At 41.2% G+C, this 21233-nt stretch overlaps 3 protein-coding genes across 6 annotated transcripts; all 3 read right to left on the minus strand.

Annotated features, from left to right (window-relative positions):
- Positions 1-829: 829 nt before the first annotated feature.
- ugt5g1 (UDP glucuronosyltransferase 5 family, polypeptide G1) lies at positions 830-7068 on the minus strand. Of its 4 annotated transcripts, XM_084003837.1 has the most exons (3): positions 5201-7068; positions 4784-4903; positions 830-3606 (listed from the first exon to the last, which is right to left on the minus strand). In XM_084003837.1, exon 3 carries the CDS (start codon positions 3601-3603, stop codon positions 2017-2019), a length of 1587 nt encoding a protein of 528 aa, XP_083859963.1. In that variant the 5' UTR covers positions 3604-3606; positions 4784-4903; positions 5201-7068; the 3' UTR covers positions 830-2016. The 4 variants fall into 4 exon arrangements, with proteins under 4 accessions (XP_083859963.1, XP_083859962.1, XP_083859961.1 ...); XM_084003836.1 differs by lacking the exon at positions 4784-4903; XM_084003835.1 differs by having other exon boundaries at positions 4784-7068.
- A 157-nt stretch (positions 7069-7225) lies between these two features.
- On the minus strand, positions 7226-11587 carry LOC311009563 (cornifelin homolog A-like). The gene is made up of 4 exons (XM_084003839.1): positions 11457-11587; positions 10421-10534; positions 9589-9743; positions 7226-8683 (listed from the first exon to the last, which is right to left on the minus strand). The coding sequence occupies exons 2-4, from the start codon at positions 10524-10526 to the stop codon at positions 8564-8566; spliced, it is 381 nt and encodes a 126-aa protein (XP_083859965.1). The 5' UTR covers positions 10527-10534; positions 11457-11587; the 3' UTR covers positions 7226-8563.
- Positions 11588-12014: 427 nt separating this feature from the next.
- Positions 12015-20362, minus strand: LOC311009561 (placenta-specific gene 8 protein-like). Its single transcript, XM_084003834.1, has 4 exons — positions 20246-20362; positions 16863-16975; positions 16484-16638; positions 12015-12851 (listed from the first exon to the last, which is right to left on the minus strand). Exons 2-4 carry the CDS (start codon positions 16960-16962, stop codon positions 12672-12674), a joined length of 435 nt encoding a protein of 144 aa, XP_083859960.1. The 5' UTR covers positions 16963-16975; positions 20246-20362; the 3' UTR covers positions 12015-12671.
- Positions 20363-21233: the final 871 nt, after the last annotated feature.

A 21233-nucleotide genomic window follows, 5' to 3' on the forward strand; every position in this document is an offset into this window, starting at 1 on the left:
ATAACCTCCAAAGTGATTAGTGATTTCACTACCAGTATGTTAGCATGTTAAACTTAACATTTAGCTTAAAGCACTGCTTCACATAGCTTGAGTTTGGTTTGGTCCAGGTTGATGTAACCTCTGGTTCTAAAAAGTTAAGCCAAAGCTGAAATGCCTTAAACTTGCATCTCTCTACTGGTCATTAATAGAAGTCTAATTGTATGGAAGTCTATGAGAAAATGACTCTTCTTCTTACTTGATTTATTATCTCAGTAAACATTGTAAACATGAGTTTATGGCCTCAATTGCGAGTCAATAATGGTCCCAGTTAGAATAAAATAGACTTAACTTATGCTTTAGGGCTGGGCAACCTTGTGATTGACAGGTTATTATCGTGGCCTTGCCACTGTTTTTACCAATGTAAATAACAATAGGATGACTTTAACACTTAGCTGTAAAGTTCACTTTGAATTATGAAACTAACTTTGTTAGCAGCTTCACACCAGAATTCAGATGTATCCTGATCCAGGAAGGTTGCTTTTAAGGTGCTGCTCTGCCCCTCGTGTTCATCAGATTCAAAGTATTTTTTCCCCTTGTTTGAGCCCTCGGCTTGCCCTGGTCTGACATTCTTATCCAAATTCAGCAGCTACAAAAACGATTGTGTACGCCACAATCTCACATTTTGTTTGTGGTTTGCACTGAAGTGATCTCATGATAAAAATCCATGTGTTTGCAATTACACTTTAAATGTACAGTATAGCATTCATACAGACATTTCCCATCATGCATGCTTTTGACATTCATAGAATGATGACAAAATACAGGTCATTATTATGTACATATCTTGGTACCTTAGCAAAGACTGATAAAGAATGTGCAACTGCTCGGCCAATATGATTGCATTACAGCCTACGTCCTGCTTATTCTCAGGTCAGAGCATTGTTATAAGACATTGGGCTTTATCCAAAAATAGGATTTTTCCAATTAAATACAAGTATGGTAACTAGTGTGAAAAGTCCAAACCATGATTAAATGTTAATCACTAATCCCCCGAAACTGACAAATCTACTTGAAACAGCCCATGACCTCTGTTAGGTATTTCTGTTACATCTCTAGAAGGTAAAGGAATTTCTATAAGAAGATCCTCTAGAACCAACAATGATTAAGATGATTTATTAAAAATGGTTAGAATACGAGGGCGAAAGGTTTCCAAATGTTAAATGAGAGAAAGCCGCTGTTCCAGTTTTTTTGTGAATGCTGAAACACAATCAATGATTCTTGAAGCAATATCTCTGAAACTATTAACACTTGTAGCTTATGCATCTACTTTACACACAGGTGGTAGTTTGATTTATGCAAAACTGTAAACACAACTCACTGCTTTACATCCAAACTTGCAATTTAAATATAACACGTCTAACTGTAAACAGTGGTCTGATTTTCCACATTGACACATGTGAAAACACTTTTAAATAATGAGCTCACTTACAAATCAGAGCTCCAGCTCTTTAAATAGGCCACAGGTAAACATTTGGTCCAGACAACAATAGAGGCCACGTCTTTTTGTTTTTTCTTCTTCTGCACTTTTGTTGTTTGAGGAGTGTGAGAACATTTTTAGAGAAAAAAAATAGACTTTCTCCCCTTATTTGTATTGATATTGTGTTATTTGCCAATACACATTTGAATACCATTGTCTTTGCATGTATGTATGTGTTTACTACATGCATGACTAACTGCACTGTCCTACACACAAGCAAAAGCCACAAGGGTTTTTCAGTTCTACTGTCAGTCTCTAGTTGGAGCTTCGTGGGCTTAATTAAATTATGGTTTGTAACGCAATATTGCTTTTTTGTTTGCTTTTGCAAGAGATGTATAATGTTTTGCTGGTTTGGTGTAAGGTTTTGTGGTGAGTGCATAGAGATTTGCAAAAATAGCCTATCATTTCAAAGAGAGTGCCTAAGCAATCACAAAAACTCCACTTGTGGATGCTTAAGTGTTTATTCCCAAGTCACTAAGTGTGAGTTATGATGGAATAATTTACTCTGCTTTCATCTTTCTCCTGGACGTTCGGCAGCAAAGAATCCTACAGACTATGACTGAAGCCCAGACAAAGGCACCAATGAGGGCGATAATTAAAAAAGCAACATCCAGGCAGAAGTAGGAGTACCAAGGCAGACTAAAACCTACTGACTGCAGATGCGCTGCTCCTTTGTTCCGGATAACATACTCAATCCAAAAGATGGCCGTGTCCATAGGAGACATTGGCCGGTCGCGGTGTAGCTGTGAGAGACGCTGTATGTTCTCACGGTACGAGGGAGTTTCCAGGATGTCCTTTAGAGCCTCCAGGAAGTCTTCTTTGGTTATTGAGTTGGCCTCCACCACCCGAGCTGCCCCGCGGATCTTGAGCCGGAGAAGGTTGTCAAATTGGTCAAAGAGGAGGGGCACGCCCAGAACGGGAACGCCGTGGTAAATGGCCTCATACATGCCATTGGTGCCCCCGTGGGCTACAAAGGCGCGAGTCTTAGGGTGTCCCAGGAGGTCTCTCTGTGGCAGCCAGTCCACCAGCAGGGTGTTGTTGCCCAGGGATAAAGGCTTTTCACCCACAAACCTCCACACCACCTTCTGAGGGAGCTGGGCAAAAGCAGCAGCGATGGCCTCTGTGGTCTCACGTGGCAGGGCTGACACTAGGGTCCCCAGAGACATGACCACCACCCCATGTTCCCCAGAGCTCTGCATGAAGGCCTCCAGCTCAACATTGAGGGGACGGGAATTTTTACACTGGAACCCCCCTATGTAGACCACGTTGGGCATGGTGGGTCGAGGGAACTCAAAAACAAAATCAGTCCTCACCAGCCATATATCGGCCGCAAGCTCCAAAGACAGGATGTCAGTTCCAGGAGGGAAATGCCGCTGGAGCAAATCTGAGTAGGCAGGGAAGATGTAGTAGTGGTGTTCAACAAAACTATAGAGATAATGCAACATATTCTTGGTTCTTTCCAGAAAATCCATCTGATCGTGAAGTTCGCTTCCTGACACAGGAACATAGGAGACAGGAGAGGGAGCTATGGCGAAATGACCCTCCCCGTTATTAATCCAGCGCACATTGAAAACCATTGGTAGCTTGAGGGAACTACCCAGAAGAACCCCCAAAGTCAAAGCAGGGTCCGTTAACATTAAGTCAAACTTGGCATCTTGCAGCTTCTTCATAAAAACAGGGTCATCCAACATCGTAGCAGCTGCTCTGGCAAGGATCTCATGGCCCTTTCCCAACATTGATGTAATCAAGCGCTGTTGGCAGAAGGTGGCTATAAATCTTGGCAACTGGCGGCATTCCATAACATCCAGGAGCATTTTATTGTAGTAACTCATGTCTGACTCATCCTCAAGCATAGTCACATTGATAGAGGTATAAATCGGAGAGTTACTAGGGATGTACCAGCTCTTGCTAGAGCGCAGCACAGTGATGTTGTGGCCTCTGGAATGCAGCTCTCGGAGGATCACTTCCATGTTGAGCCAGTGGCTGCCATCAACCGGCACTACCAGGATCCTGCTGCCGCTGCAAAACGTTGGCCTGAGCAACAGGAAGCACAGCCCAGTCAGGAATATAGGGATCATGCTGCACATTTCCTGGGAGAAGCAACAGATAGAAAATATTAGACTTGTGGAACCAAGTAACTTTAAGATACAGCTCATGTACTGTCTGTCAAAACCTGATACTGACAAACAAAGGAATAGCATATTCCATTTGTGCTAGTGTGAGATTACCTCATTTTTGGTACTATAACACACTTAAGCTTTAATTCTCTGCACCAACCCAATTGGATTTATGCCAATTTCCTGGTTTGTTGTTTGTTTTTTAAAATGCAGACCTGGGTCTGTACTAGGAAGCAGGATGGTAATTTCATGGTTAACCCTGGGTTTTCCGTCCTACGACGCTGGTTCACTTCTTACCAGGGTACATCGCCATGGTAACTTACGCTGCAGAGCTAAACTGCTCCGGAGCAGGTTATGTTCCTGATAAGAGATCAACATGGAGAAAAACACCGCCTACTGACCAATCAGCTCTCTTGGTGCGTGGATAAAAAAAAAGAAGCTCGGTGGATCATGAGAGGGTCTCTGAGGAGAACTAGAGTGTTCAGAGACCGGCAAAACCCTTTTTCTTTCCCTGACGGTGTTTTGTATGAGAGATACAGATTCTCATCAGTGAAATATGCCGCTCCGCTGCCCATAAACTGATCCATGTTTTTGTGATTGGTCAAATGCTGCAAACCCCGCCTCTTTTATGTGCACGTGCTCATAGCTCGACAGGGAAACCCTGGGTTGACTTACTGAGTTGATAACCAGCATCATGTGACCGCTTATCTCTGATTGCCTTTTTTTTAGGGTTACTTAAACTGGATAACAGAAAGATACTCTGGTACTTACTTCGTAGTACAGGCCTCTGATAGTCTGTGATGTGAATTGTTGTGCTCTTTGCATATATTAAACTTTTTTTTATGGTTTACGTCAGAGACAAAAAATATTGTCTCTGTCTCTGTTATACATATATAGACAGATATTCACACAAAAACATAATGTACATATCCCTGTGCACACATATGCATGCATACAGTATATGCATGTCACACACACAAATCTAAAATAAAAAAATAAAAATGTAAAAAACTATTGAAGACCAACACAAAATATAAATAAGCAGGGAAGAATGAAATACAGATTGTAAGAACTATAAATTAACATTAAATATAATACCCCAAAAGACACAATAGAAACAACAATAGTAATTCAAATGCAAATGCCTCACCTGGTTCTTCTCCTATCAAAAACCCAGAGGTTTGGCTCAAGCTCCAAGTCCTCAGAGAGCCTGGATACTATGTGAGATCTGTGTTTCCACACAGCTTACATTCTACACACAGGCTCTATTCTACCAGATCAAAGTCCGGTATGTGGGTCAAAGGTATGCACATTGCAATTAGGAGCAATGGTCAATGTTAAAGGCATGCCATAAGTAAGGTAGAGTGCATCTTAGTGGATTTTAAATTGAAGCTATCCAACATGTGTTTGTGTCAATTAATTTAAAGTTAGCAGATGACTGTTTTATGCCCAATCAGCATATTTTGTTTTAATGCAAATTGACTGATCAGATTATCTCCCGCTAAATGCTGCTCATTTCGAATCTTTGGATGACAGTTTTCTGATGAATTCCTATTTGAGTACTCACTGGAAACTTCAACGTGCAGACTTTACAATCGGCTTGTTGAGGGAAATCCAAACTGAAACCCCGTTTGTCGGAGTGTGTGAGACGGGAGTGGCGGGGAACGAGGGAAGGAGGAAGCAGGTCACACAGCGGAGGGAAAATAAATTGAGCAATGGCGATTACAATAACAACACGAGTCACTGTTCAACAGCCATATCAGTGAGCAACAGCCTTCCCCTCCTCTCCTGGGCTCTCCTCTGTGGAGTTACATAAACCTGAGCCAGGGAACAACAGTCAACTCAATGTAACAGCAGATCACAGAGAAACATGAATTTACAAGCAACAACAGGATCAGGTGTTGTGTGATTCATTACTTAGACCCTCAATTATCCCCGAAAGAGCAATCTTAGGACTCTGTGCCAGAAATAAAAAAATAAAGACACAATGACAAACATACCACTCCTACTTACAGCGATGTAGAAGAGCCACGCAGCTTTAAACTGACCACGTCATTGATCACATGTGTGCTCATAAAAGCCAATCAGAGAAAAGCATTTCAGCTACAGTGCCAATTGTGTGAACTGCATGATTAAATGTACTAAAGTAAACGTTATGAGTGAAATCCTCTTAAAGCAGACAAAGATCCCATTTGAGAAAGAAGTCAGGGCATCTTTTAGCTTTCATCAGGAGTCCTTCAAAGGCTCAGATTTGATGCAGCTTAAGAGAAAGTAATGACAGAAATTGCATCCTGTATAAGCACCAAGGCATAAATTACACACACGAACACGAAGCTCATCTAAAACTCTAAAAATGTGCATTTCATCAGTTTGTTTAATAGCTTACACCAGTTGACTTTGTGTTAATTTCCTCTAGGTTTCAATGTTGACCGATCATGCACCATTGTGAGAGTTCTGACCAATGGGTGACGTTAAGATGACTACGTCCACTTCTTACATACTGTCTATGGTTGCAGGCAAAGCAAGGGAAGAAGTAGGCAACCTGCTCAGGTTAATGGGTTTGTAGTGACAACAGGCTCTGTAGACCATTTTGGAATAGACGTCACATGCATTGCAGTGACAGAAAAACAGCAGAAACGAGTTGAACTGGATATTATCTTGGTAAATCCAAATGTCTTGTTGTAGGATGACAGAATAGGAATGCAAAAAACATTATCATAATTACTATAGAATACCATAGTCAAAAACGCATTTTTAAGAAACATGCAGACGTTTGCAAAAGCTTATTTCTGGGTCAATGGTTGAGGGCAGGGTTAGGTTAAGGAGTGGTGGCTCAGTCTCCAGGGAATGCATGCAAGTTCAAGTAAGTGTGTGTGTTTGTGCATCTGTGTGTAACCAGCTGCTCCTTTACTGAAGCCAGGCCATAAATTATAAGACTTGCAAACCGTGACTAATTGTAATCACAACAGGAGTCAAAAGCTGTATTTGATTTGGCCCCATTGAATCACACACATTTGTCCCGGTCTGTGGTTTACCTTGTTGGACAAAGTAGTTTTGACTACAGCCTTAGTTTAACATTTAAAGTCAAACACTTTCATAATATTTGCTGGCACCAGTGGAAGGCAAACACATAGGAAGTGCCTGAAAACAGACTTTGACATGTTTAAATCATGGAAGCAGTTCCAGATTCAGGTGGTCCACTGGTTGGACTGGACAGGGAGTCACAGATTGAGGCTGCTGGTTGGTGATTAAGGTAGTCGTTGCTATGGTGATTCCTCAAATAAAGAAAGCCTGAGAATGAAACATGGACATGTATTCCCATTTTTTTTTCTCTCATGGGAGTCGTTCTACATTCAGTGCACCTTTTCAAAGTTGACCTCAAGCTCAAACATGTGAACAAAGCTCCCGGGACGCTCGCTGGCTCAAAGCCTTTCCTTCCTCCAATTGTTCTGCGTTGTGATATGGCTTAATTCAATCCCCATGATAGTGTTCACACCATTCAATCACATACCTAGCATGTAGCCTACTATCACTATTAATCAAAACATCCTCCTCTTCTAAAGCCTATTGTTTTAAAATGTTCTGTGCTACATTGTTTACGTTTCTGGAATTTTACCTTTATTTTAATAAACACTTAGCTGATATTGGAGACTACTTTGATCACATTTTTCACATCACATATTTATACAGTACAACCTCATCCAACTAACAATTACTTCTTCTACTATCAAATCTTGGAGAGAAAAGAGACCTGTAATGAATGGTTTGCAGGAAAGTAAATGTTGAGTTTACAGTTTGTCACAGAGCTGGTTTGAGCTAAATGCCAACATGTTAATGATGCTAACAGGCTGATGTTGCAGTAAGCAGGCATTGTTAAGCATGTTCATCGTTAGGACTAAAATAGTAGGCCTTTAGGCCTTTAGTAGGTCTTTATGCCGTCATTTTCTGACGTCAGAATCAGTATTTTTTCACAAGACACACGTCGGCTGGTTTACTACAGTGGTATGAACCCAAAACAAACACATTTTCTGTGATTTAATTGCATTGCAACTTGCTAAACTAACTACACAATGACAACTATTTATCAAAAATCTGTAGTCATGGTTTGTCTGTGAGATTATGAGCATGCGATTTTTAAAATGCTTGTTTTCCGAATGCGGTTCAGATTGATCGGAGCTAGGCTATGCTAACAGTGTAGCTGATCCAGCAACACTTAAAATAACCTCATGTCGGCATAAATATGGCAGCAACCTTGTAGCTCATACCATGGAGAGTCTGGAGTTTATAAACATAAGACTTTAGGTTAAAAGTGTTGAAAAATATAAAATGTTAACCAGATGGTGTGCTATAATGTCAGAAAATCCCCAAAGATATTACACATTCATTCTGGGGAGCATGTGAATTCATCTACCAAATTCCATGGCAATTCATTCAGTAGTTGTACAGAGATTTAAATAAAAAACACAAAATGTCAACCAGGTGGTGGCGCTCACATCTTCACCAAAGTGGGATTCATCCTCTGGGGATCCATACAAACATATGTATTCTTAACAGCCAATGCTAAGCAATCAATTCTCCAAAGGGAACATATTAAACAAACATACAAAATGTTTTTACATTAACAACATAACATTAAGGAAAAATGAAAACCCCCGCCAAAATACTCTAAACAATACAGTCCAGTTCAACCAGAAACAGCACACCACTACTGGCGCTGGTTAGACCTCGCTCAGATCTTTTAGTGGATGTCACATATGTCAAGTGCGTGTTTATCTCTTCTTTCTGTCATTTAGTGATCGACATTTATGACTCTCATGTACTGATCTTCAATCAGTTGCTCAGCAACATTCCTCAGAGGCAGACATGCTTGAATCAGCAAGGTGAGCACATGCAACGATGACGTTGCGGTGAATTCAGCATTTTGTCGTTATCAGGCTTTCATGTTGATGAATCTAATGGGATTCTTCCTTGTCTTGATCTCTCTTGCTATTTGACACCAGGTGCAGGGCCCACAGCAGCAGGCGTACACGCAGTCATTGCAAATGGTACCCTGTTGAGAGAGAGACATGGTGAGAGGTGGATGAGCAAAGTGATAAGAGGGGTTAGACGTGCAAAGGTTCACGGAAAAAAACAAATGTGTTTTGTGTACATTATACAGAGAGTAGAAGTAAGATGGATATAGATGATACTACAGCTACTAGTATGTGACTATAAACCAAGGAATCTGAAATATGTATGAGCGTGTGCGTGTGTGTGTGCGTGTGTGTGTGTGTGTGTGTGTGTGTGTGTGTGTGTGTGTGTGTGTGTGTGAGCGTGTGTGTGTGTGTGTGTGTGTGTGTGTGTGTGTGAGTGTGTCCCTTGCATATTATTTCTAAACTTTGACTAAAGAGCTTCAGCGGTCTGCCGTCTAAGTCAAGAATGTCGTCTACAACTGACTGCAGTTCACTTTTGCTGCTGGATGCTGGATTTAACAACTGTACAACCAAGCTCTTCTTCACTTCCCAGGAGTCCATGAGCGATAGCAGTAAAAGCGCAGTTAAAGTTGTGAATTCAACTCAAAACACTTGCTTAGTTTTAGGCAACGATACCACTTTGCTAGATTGATAGAAAACATTGTTGTTTGTGTTAAAATGACTATGTTAGTAAAGTGAATGTGAAACTTAATGCTGGGAGCACGTAGACGTAATATTGTACAGCTGATTTGTTTGTGCTGCAGATACTAATCATGGCAAAATCTTACGAAACAAATCAGCTGCAGCAAAGGAACACCGTGGCCCTTTGGTGGCCATACTACACTAATCGCTGACTCATGTCTAGGAACGTGAATGCACATTGGGACGAAAAGTCAAACAGGTTTATGACTGATCAGAGATCTGATATGCAGTGAAGGCAACAGTGACTTTTATGCTGGTATGGCTTTAGTTACACCATGTTAGGATAACATAGGGTCTGTACCTCAATGCCGTATTGTTGGCGCACTGACACCCTGAGGGCTGTGGTGATAGGGGGGATGAATCCATAACCGTCCAGCAGAGGTAAACATACACACTCCCCGGCCTCATATGATGTCTTACAGGCGAAGCAGGGAGGACACCAGAAGGCGAGGCAACCTGAAATAAAATCACATTCATGGTCAACAAGGTTGTAGCCAAATATCCTTTCTTGGACTGGAAGGCCTCTTAAAAGAGTACACTATAGATTGTATAGAAGAAGTGGACGTAGTCATCGTGACATCAGACTACGGTTTTGAAGCCTCCAGTTCAGTATTTTGGATCACCACCTTGGAATATTTGCAACCAGTTAAGGAAGTGACCATATTTGGCCTGTGGAGGAGCGACGGGTTAATGACAAACACAAGCAGCAACCTAACTGGATCTGGTGTTAAGTCATTAAGAAAGTTAGCTTCATAATTCAAGGTCAACTTTACAGCTGAGTGTTGAGTCATCTTAGCAGCTAATTATATCCATAGCATGGTAGCAAGGCTATGGTAACAACGTGGCCTAAATGAACATCATGCTGCTTTGTAGAAGACTTCAAAGAGATTGAGACCATAAACTCATGTTTACAATGTTTACTGAGATAATAAATCAAGAGAGAATTAGAGTCATTTTCTCATAGAACAACAGAGAGAATGCAAGTTTAAGGCGGATAAAGGTTTTAAGGTGGACTTAACCTTTCACAACCGGAGATTGCTGCCTTGTTAACACACATTAGAATGTTTCAGAGCTTCCATTTTGAGATTTCTCATATTGTCAGACAGAAACCCCATAAAAAGAAGTGCACTTACACTGCGGCAGGTCTTGGAAGCATTGACAAATGCCAGAGGTCCATTGGCCGTTTCCACTGGTGTTGCTGTAGGGCCTGGGTTGGGTCACCACCATCCTTTCAGCCATGACTTCTCCTGACAAAAAAAAACACAGATTACAGTAAATATCAAGACAAAACCACTGGCCTTTCTTGCCCAAATAGTAATGTCATGGGCAATGTAATCCACCATCGTTGCATCTTCATTGTCTGGTAAAACCATCTCTTAGACATCACATTCTCATTTTCAAATAAGTGGGTTATATGAAATGTGCATTGCTGAAAGGATAAAAGAAGGATATTTCTGGTAATTCCTGAAAAGCAGATGGGTATTTATTTAACTGCAGCAACATTATATTTACACCTTTTTTAAGATCTCGTATCTGTGTAGCAAGTGTGTGTTTGTGGTTCAGTTTAATCACTACTAACTTACTTTTTCACTAAAATTAATACCAAAGTTGCATCAGAGTCTTTGAGATCTGAATAGATTTTCTCATCTGTTTTTGCCACAGAACCGTTCAGTAGTTTGTGAGGTTGACATATTTAGGATAAACCATCAGAAGCTGAATATTATACAATGATGTGGAATCTGTGGAGCCATAAATTGACTAAAATTAAGTTTCTGTTCTAAATATGTGGTACCAGGTTTTGGTTCCCAGTGCTGTCACAAATGTAAAGCCAAGGTTTTCAGATTTAAGGAAGAGAAGTACACCCTCGTGACCCGGGACACTGAACTGCCCCGGGTCACCAGTGTTACACATCCGTATCCCTGAATCTTTGACTTGATATATGTGACCGGTTTGTAGGTTAGGGTTCAATTTGTCCGTTTGTAGAGATCCGAGTCAGGTTGCTCAATTTCCTGCTCACAAGGTCATGCAATCCACCACTTAAAGTTAATTCATAAAAATCACAGCTCATAGGTTCAAATAGGTCAATTTGAATCAAGAGGAGCTTTCCATTTTGATAACAATACAATACGATATGATATAGATTTGAATTCAATGGCCGAAGTGTCTTACCTTGCTGTGAGCAGAGTTCAGTGAAGTGATGGATTTGCAGAACAGCGTAGCATCTTATAGGATCGTAGCAGAGCCTAACGTGACAGGACAGCCTAGGATGCACGTCAATGACCGGTCGGTCCAGTCCGACTATCTGACCATCACAGATCCTTTTAAATCTCAGACGTCATTGTGCCACAAAATGCGCATAACCTCATATTTAGTGCGCACCTCTGTTCCTAGACAGAGGTGTATGATAAGAACAGAAGAGAATGTACTGTGCTTATCCTGGCATGTGGCTCGATGTCTTTGTTTGAATGTTGCAACGCTAATGTGTTTGTAATTTTTTGATTTCCATTTTGTTAAGATGTTTCTGCCAACAATAAATAGGGGTGATTGTTGCTTTCTCCAAAAAGATGAGCTTTTAAAAAAAGAAGTCACAAATGATGTAAAGTGAAAGAGGATTATCCATATTAGAAAACCTACATATTTTAAGCAGGCTGCTTTAAAGCATTACAGTTCAATACAGTTTTATTTTTATGAAATACAAAATGTTCAATATCAGTTTAGTTGCACTTTTTAACTGATGGCATCGCTTTAATCAATTCATTTTTATTATTATTCTGCATGCTGTAAATGACATTTTCAAATAATCTGCTGTAACATTAGATGTACAACCTGTATAATAATAATAATAATAATAATAATAAAGACGGCTTTCAACGCACTCAAGATCACCTTACAAGACATTAATATGTTTTCCTTTTCCATAAAATCCATGGCTTTATCCATCTGTCATAAGCCTTAAAACATTCCAGCAGTGAGTTAACCTGAAAATCTTCCAGATTAATAACATTTTAATGGATTAGCAAATGAGATTGGCTTTATATATTCAGGAAATTACATACACGTGGCAACGTTCAACTTTGAGGCTTTGCAGACTTTGTGTAAAGGCTTCTGTTTGTAAGCATCAGGGTAATGTGTTACATTACCTGAAATCTATCAAAGGATCCAGTGATGGAAGAAGTATATGCATAATATACTTCATTAAAGTAAAAGTCATGCAACCAGACATCTTTCACTTCATCTGGGGACAAACTGAGCTTTCCTTCGTGATGACAGATTAGGTTCCAGCTGAATTGTCTGAGGTAACAGGGAGTGGCTGCAGATCAGAGGAAGTGTGATTAAATCTACTTCTGTACACTGGAGGACAGACGACCGAAGTGCTGCATGTGTCTAGACCAAGTGCGCCTCCTGCAGGGAGGTCAGAGGAGTGTATCTGGCTGAGGAGGAGGAGGAGGAGGAGGAGGAGGAGGAGGCGTGGGATGCTGCTCTTCTCTTCAGCTCTCTGGAGATCTGAAGCCAAGATAGCGGGTAGCAGCAGCATCCGTACAGGCAGTCGCTCCACACACTCCCCTGTAAGACACACAGAGAGGTCTGAACAGGTGGGAGGCTTGAACAAAAGGTGAACATTTACATTTAGGTGAAAAACAGACGTTTTTACTCATATACAATTTGCACTTCTGATTTTATTGACCTGTTGCATATGATAACGCCCTTTGTAAGTGAAAGTACTTGTTGAATTTAGGATAATGTGTACCAATATTCCAATGTATAAGGAGCAACAAGTGGTAATAAACAGTAATACGGCTGCTGAAAGTTCATTTATGGCATTGAACAGTCATAATCGTGATGTTCTGCTTCAGTAAATATCCTCCCTCGGACAACAGTGAGATTCCTGTAGCCAAGTCTTTGCTCTTAGCAACAGCAACCAGGATAAAGAGCTTGTCAGTAAAGTCAAGATGGAAATGTTGGTGGGTGAGATTTGATAAATCAATAAAGTCTGAGAAAAACACCAAGAAGACAGATCCTCTCGTTCCATGTGCAGCCTGAACATGTGAGTTCTCTGCACTGTAACTTAGAGGCAATGAGCAGTTTCTGTCACTTCTTTTTGCTTACTATTATTTCTCACTTCATCGCTGTCAATTCCAAACATTATTCTTCCATTATTTCAAATTCTCAAAAGAAAATCTGCCTTGATTATAGCTGCATTTGTGAACTTCATTGTCAGGATAATCATGGAGCACGGCAAATACAACCTGTAGCATGAAATGTTGCCTTACAAGCTGTGAATATAATGTCAGACTTAAGTAATAAAATAATCTCTCCACCCCTCAAGCATCTTCGAGTGCTGGGAAGCAACAAAGTCTACACACTTGTCTTTCTTGAGCAACAGACCTGGGATCTGCTCGGTAGCACACTTTCTCTCTGCTATGCTGGCTCTCTCCTGGATTCAATGTGGGAGGGTGACATTAACAACTAAAATGATCACGTCGCCCCCGAACATCTGAATGCAACATGCAACTCTGGGATTTAAAGGACCACAATAAACATAAACATAAAAAGATGTATCGTCTCAAGTAAAAGTTTGGATTGATATGATGGAATGATCGGTTGGTTTATTAAGCCTGATATATGCTCTGTTACATTGCACACAAGAACAATATATAGACGGAAAACTCTCGGAAAAGAGCAACCTGTCAATCACCAGGTAGCCCCGCCCTAAATCATCCCCTACTTTAATGTCTATTAATCTAAATGGACCATAATGTACTAAATGAATATCATGCTGGATTGAAGAAGACTTAAAACTAGAGATTTAGACCATAAAACTAAGAAGTAAGCTCATATTCTCATAGACTTCCAAACAATCCAACTTCTTTTTGTGACCACAGGAGTCGCCCCCTGATGGCCAACAGAGAGAATGCAAGTTCAAGGCACTTCAGAGTGGCTTCCCTTTTCAGAACCGGGGTGGACGTCTGGACCAAACCCAAAAAAATATCATGCTAGCAGCTTTGAAATGCTAACTTCAACACTGTGAATCATTCATACATGGACATTTGTTATCGACGAAATGATCGGGGGTTTTGATATGATAGTGCATGTTATTTCATCTTAAATTACAGTTATAAACAGTATCGTGCTAAATCAAGGCTGCACGGTGGTGTAGTGGTTAGCACTGTCGCCTCACAGCAAGAGGGGCCTGGGTTTCGAGTCCCGGTTCGGGTGTCTTCCGTGCAGAGTTTGCATGTTCTCCCTATGTTAGCGTGTCCTCCCACAGTCCAGGGTGTACCCTTCCTTCGCCCAAAGTCAGCTGGGATCAGGTCCAGCCCCCCCAAACCTGAATAAGCGGTAGATGATGGATGGATGGATCCTGCTAAATCACAGTAATATATCCAGGCGCACTGTGTGGTCTCAGTATACAGCTGTTTTAATTGTCTTTCATGATTTAGTAACTTACCGTGAAAGCAATGCAACAAGCCAGTAATTTGCACTAAAGGTAAAAGTGTGATTTTGAACTGTGAATCCACACGACAGAAGCAATCTGTCTGAATTGGCCGTTTTTATTCTCGTGATGCACACACTGTTACAGCATTGTCTCCGTCCACCCAGAGAGAGTTTGCTTTACTAACAGCCTACATGCTGGGACGTGTTTTCATAAGATCTTCTGGCACCTTCCTAGCTCGGTGGTATTGACAGCGATCCTCGGCCCACTCCGCCTCCAGAGGAGCCAACATTACCAACCACCTCCTTCTCTCCGGTGGCAGCGCTCCAGCTCTTTGCCTGCCAGGCCTCCAACCACTCCCACCTCTCCTCGCCTTATCTCTCCTTCTCTTCACTGTCCCAGAAAGGGCCGGCACCGCTTATCCAACATCAGACTCACGCAACTTGGCCTCGGCTTGTTGCCGTTTGCATGTGGAGCATCTGTTTGGTAGCGGTTATGTGCACCGATTGGCTGACCTGAAGTCTGTTGAGATCTGCTGGTGGTGCACGCAGGTGTGTGTGAGTGTTTAGTGTGGACTTAACTGTGAGTGGGCAGCTGAAGCAGCTGGCTGTATCTTAACTGCACTAACAGCTAGTTGTTTATTCATTAACTTATTTATGGCTCTCATGCAGAGTTATTGATTTAATACACGTGTCCTGATTTCGCTGCATCCTGGGCATAAATGAGCTTCAGCTGATGTCATTACCTCCTCAAAACATGGTTTGCATCGCCAAAGTGACAACCGGGCACACCAACGTGATGTTGCAGCTATTTCCCCCGTGTGCCGTTATTGTGCTTCATCACTCAAACGTCTCAATCTTCTCGATCCTAATCATCCAAAGCTCCAGCGGCTCTGTTTAATTGAGCCGGGGACACAGTGTGCACAGTCACGACATTAGCCACACGTCTAACTCTCACATCCAGGTATGCAAACGTCCCACTGGCTTATTCAAAGTCACTAAATGTTAATTAGCTGCAAAACCACCTTAACTATTACTTTAACTGCAGCGTTGCAAAACCTAATCACATGCTTTCACATCAGCTCAGCGAATGGCAGGCACAGGAAGACGTGTGATTTCATTCATCTTATATGTTGAGATACCTCACGGTTGATATTTGAATCATCATTTCTGAACCATCCAATGTGACATAAACACGGAACCCTCGTCTTGTTTTGTTCAGTGGCGCTTCAATCACGTTTTTTTCAAAGGTGATGACAGTGTTCTCAAAAAGGTCAACTGAAAAAAAAATCCTTTGGGGTTCTACCTAAAACTTGGAGGGATCCTACTCCTGGGAGATTTCCCCCCCCATTTAGGACAGCACTATTTCTTTTAGGTGACGACATACCTCGAAATCTGGGAAATTACAATTACCAACAAAACTATATCTAATGTTGTCCAAATGTCTTTTCATTCTGAAACATAAGACAACATGTTGAGCATGGTCGACTTCACTCCTGCCACCTAAAGCCACCTAAATCTAAAATCTTAAATTTTAAGTGAAATATACATCATACGTGCAAAGATCAGGAGAACATAACCAACATGAACATGCTGTGTTTTGCCTCTTGTTGTTCCACTATCCTCTTTGCCGCTCATATTGTAAATGTCCCCGCCATGGCACTAATAAAGGTTTATCTTGTCTTATTACTAATATTGAATTGTCACACTATTGTGTCTATTAAAGTTCTCAGTGGTGGAGTCAAAGTCATCTGTGTTGTTACCTTGATGCCGTAGCGTTCCCTGACGGACGCCCTCATGGCGAGAGAGGCCGGCGGGACACAGCCGATGCAGTCCAGCAGAGGCAGGCAGGGACAGGCGCCCACTGCACTGGTCACCTTACAGGTGAACACTGGGAGGCAGCACAGGGCAAAGCAGCCTGTGGGCAAACACATACATACACACACACACACACACACACACACACACACACACACACGCACACACACACACACACACACACACACACACACACACTTGATATATTTCATCATTTCAGGAAACAGAATGAAAGAAAACATTTTTGTATTTGCATTGAGCAGAAATACGATAAATCTCATGGTAGTGGGTATCATACATACTGCGACATGATTGGACACTTACAGTCTCCCACATCTTTATAGCACTCACACAGGCCAGTACTCCATTGACCTGCCTCCTGAACCCTGCTCTCCGGCTGGACCTGTACCACCTGTCGAGACATAGCTGAGCCGGCCCTGAGGGAGAGGTGGGTATACATTATACACATTTTTTAAATTTGAATGACAAAAAGACGGAAGTGATGGTTTTTGGTGGCACCACTGGGACCCCCCCCCCTGTAGATCTGGGTTCCTTGGCCCAGTATGTCAAACAGAGCATCACAGACCTAGGGGTGAAAGTTGACCCTGAGCTTAAGCTCAACAGTCAGATCAAGGCTGTTGTCAAATCTAGTTTTTTCCATTTGAGGCAGTTGGCCAAAATAAAGCCAATTCTATCAAGGCAGCACTTCGAGACAGTAATCCACGCCTTTGTTACCACTCGGCTGGACTACTGCAATGCACTGTATGTGGGGGTTAGTGGGTCCTCCATTGCCCGTCTCCGGATGGTACAAAATGCAGCTGCACGTCTTTTAACTGGCACACGTAAACACAAACACATTTCCCCCATTTTAGCCTCACTCCACTGGCTGCCTATTCCTTTTAGGATCCATTTTAAAATTATTTTATTTGCTTTTAAATCCCTGAATGGTCTTGCCCCGCCCTACCTCTCTGAGCTTCTACACCCTCATACACCCGCCCGGTCTCTCAGGTCAGCTGATCAGCTGCTCCTGAGTGTGCCTAAAACTAAGCGGAAGCTCAGAGGGGGCCGTGCCTTTGCTGTGTCAGCTCCTAAATTGTGGAATATTCTGCCTCAGCACATTAAACAGGCCTCTTCTCTGTCTTTTTTTAAATCTCTTCTTAAAACCCATCTCTTCTCCTTGGCCTTTGGCACCCAGTAAGATGTCGACTTTGTCTCCTTGTTTTAAATTTCTTATTGTCATTGCTTTTTATTGTGTGGCTTTTATTATTTTTATGACTTTTACTCATGTTTCATGTCTTTTAATTTATTTTTTGTATTTTTATGTAATTTTGGGCTTTTCTTCTGTACAACACTTTGGTCAACTTTTGTTGTGTAAAAGTGCTTAACAAATAAAGTTGGATTGGATTGGATTGGATACATTATGATGTGCTTCATATTCAAATAATAACTCTATTCTAAGCGAATAGCCTCAGTTACCATTGGGTTGCCCTCATACTGTATGTACCCCACCTGTTCTCCATGGCTTTTAATTCAGGCTGAGCATGACACCCGTCTACTGTATTTTATGTGTATTTTTTTTTTATTCTCATTGTATTGTATTGTGAACTGTACAGCACTTTGGTCGACCGTTGGTCGTTTAAAATGTGCTCTATAAATAAAGTTTGATTTGATTTGATGTATTAACATACACTCTGAGTTACACACTGTAGAATCTTTTAATCAAATGAATCAAATCAACTTTTACAACTTTTATATTCATTCAATGTGATTCGATGAATTTGTTTTAAATTGCCTGCATTCAGAGTGTGTACGTTTGAGCTGAGCTTAAAATGAGGAGGTGCTCATGGATTAAGAGTAGCTGTGTCCCAATGAAGCGGCCGCGTCCTCTGGAGGCTGCAGAGGATCGGATTCCTCAAGATGCATTGCGTGACGGTGGCCATTGGATCTGAATCAACATGGCATCTGTGAGCGGCTGAGGTGGAATAAAAAGAATAAAATATGATCTTTGGCTCGATTTGAATAATTCAGATTATTGTTCAGCACGATTAACATTTTTAAGATTATCTTTAGACAACTTAAATATCCATGGTTACGGTCAGGGAAACTGATGCAGGAGATATTTAGATCCTTAACTGAGGTATAATAGCAGCATCACTATCAATCATTAAAATGTAGTTAAAGTATCATAAGTAAAAGTATATTATGCTGGTGAATGGCACATGCCTTAAGTTATTAGATATTATAATACTGGTTTACAGTGACGTCGTTAGGCCTATTTTAGGGGGCTGGAGTTCCCCTAAATTGTTCCTAAGCCCCCCCAAATAATTTGGCTTTTTATTTATTTTTTATTTTATTTTTATTTATTTATTTTAGTTTTTATTTTCAGAAAAATCTCATACTGGTGAAAGGGCATAGAGTTTTAGGATTATAGCATCATAGGCTGTACAGAATACAGAATAAATACATACAACATACAGTTATTTGGGTAAAGTTCATATTTATGTTGTCAGATTTCACTGTGACCTTTAAAACCTCTTGATTTTGAAAAGTCTTGATTTATTCTACTGTGTACTTTATGACAGAAACATGACTCAGCAGAATCCCACTCTGATTGAACCAATCTACAGGACAGTAACTGGTGTATTTAAAGTACATTCTTTAGACCTGCAGCTTATCTAATGGAGAGGAATTAGATACACTATCACTTTAAGACACATTTACATGATCAGGTCCTAAGCATGCAGCTTTAATGTGTCTAAAAGTTACCATGACAGTAACTCTTGTTCAACAGGAGAGAATGGAAGAAGACTTTCTGTTGCTTTTAACTTGTTACTAGCTGGACTTCTTCACTGGTTGTAGTTCTAATACAGTACTACAAAGATGCAAGTGCAAAGATTTTGTATGCTCCTCCTGGGGGCTAAGCCCCCCCTGTCTATAAATCCTAGTGACGTCCCTGGTGTTTCATATTACTGGCGTTTTAATTTGGCATATCATCGAGACAGAGAAACTTTCAATATGTACCTTTCAAAGCTGATATGCTTTGTATGGGAAATGTTACTTTGTAAAGTAATGGAGTGATTTATGGTGTAAAAGTATAAAGTAGCGAAACATGTATTTCTTTAAGTACAAATACCTCCTAATTGTACAAGTACAAACAGCATTAGTGTAAATGTACTACTTAAAGTCCACTACTGAGGTTGTTTGATGTCAACACTGATTTTGAAGTTGTCAGGAAGAAGCAGTGATGGTTCCTCCAAGACTGGCAAAACATAAATACAATAACTAGTAAATGCTACTAATATGAGATTGAGTATGTGATCTGCTAGTTTCCATTTAAAGTAAACTCGGTCTGAAGTTGCCGAAAAAGAAGATACAAAGCAGCAAACTTTGTGTCTGACCCCTAATTTGGACCAAAGCCAACATCCACAGGAAGCCATTATCTCAGTGGGAAGATACGCTCAACAAAGCGATGCGGCGCTCTGAACAAACGTCCAGCCCCTCCCCCGCCGAGGGTCAAACACCGCTGTCTCCTGACCTGAGTTATTCTTTTAGCACTCAAAACTGGGAGGAAGATTCCACCGGAGCGTTGCCTCCGTCTGGGACCCGCATGGCTCTCATCCAGACTGCTGGAATCCCGACAATGATTCACCTCATTGGAACTGAACATGTGTAACCAGGCGTGTGTTGATAAAGAATAGATTACTTACCTGTAGTTAAGTTATCACGATTCCAGGAAAAAACAGGAAACCAAGTACAGCTTTGTAATCTACTGTGGGACCTTTTCTCTTCTCACCTTTTCACTGTGACTTTCAAGGGTGTGTGTGTGTGTGTGTGTGCGTGTGTGTGTGTGTGCTCTTTGCTTGACTGCAGTGTTTTGGTGTAAATATGAAAAGGTGGGTAAACAAGGCACCGTTCTCCCATGACAGGAGACTCTGCTGACCTTTTGTAAAGTCAGACACCTCAGTGAGAGGCTGCCTGACGTCTGAGGCACCATTAGAATGTGTGTGTGTCCATTTCCGCTATGAGTTCTGGTTTGACTTACACCTCAACTGATGTGTTGAGTAAGAAACAAGAAGAAATCACAGGATGTCACCACAGATCCCTTTCATAAAACGGTGTATCACGTAATTTCGAATAATACTATGAAGTAAGCTGTGCTGATGTTCTTTGCCTCTTTTTTGGGTTGTCCTCAGTGAAAAATACGCCAAATGAAATGAGAATATTTACACAAGCAATGGAATTCCCCCCACATCAAATTGCACCATTGTTGAAGAAGTTGAAAAACCCCTTTAACTGATTTCTCGCTCTCGCTGTCCTGAAACAGGAAAGGCCCGGTGGACTGAATCCGACCCCTATCAAACAAACGCTGTCTCCTGTTCCATCAGGGCTGCAGCTGACAGCGACGATCCAAGCACGATTAATAAAGGTGACATTCGTGGTGGGTGAGAAAGTATCATGTCCACCCAGAAATATACAGCCTGATTATTCACCGTCAAAGCTGACTGACCATTTAATTTCTACAGTATACTGTATGTTAGGGCAGATTCAATTACAGGGATTTATCAATAAAAAAATAAATAAAAAATTGATGCAAAAATAAACAAAAAAATTGAAAAAAACTAGCAAGAAAAATTCACTGCTGAGCTGGATTTAAACTTTAGTAACCTCAATGGACATCGTTATGTTTGGATGACT

This window comes from Eutrigla gurnardus (genome assembly GCF_963514095.1).
Source record: "Eutrigla gurnardus genome assembly, chromosome: 23".
Lineage (NCBI taxonomy): Eukaryota > Metazoa > Chordata > Actinopteri > Perciformes > Triglidae > Eutrigla > Eutrigla gurnardus.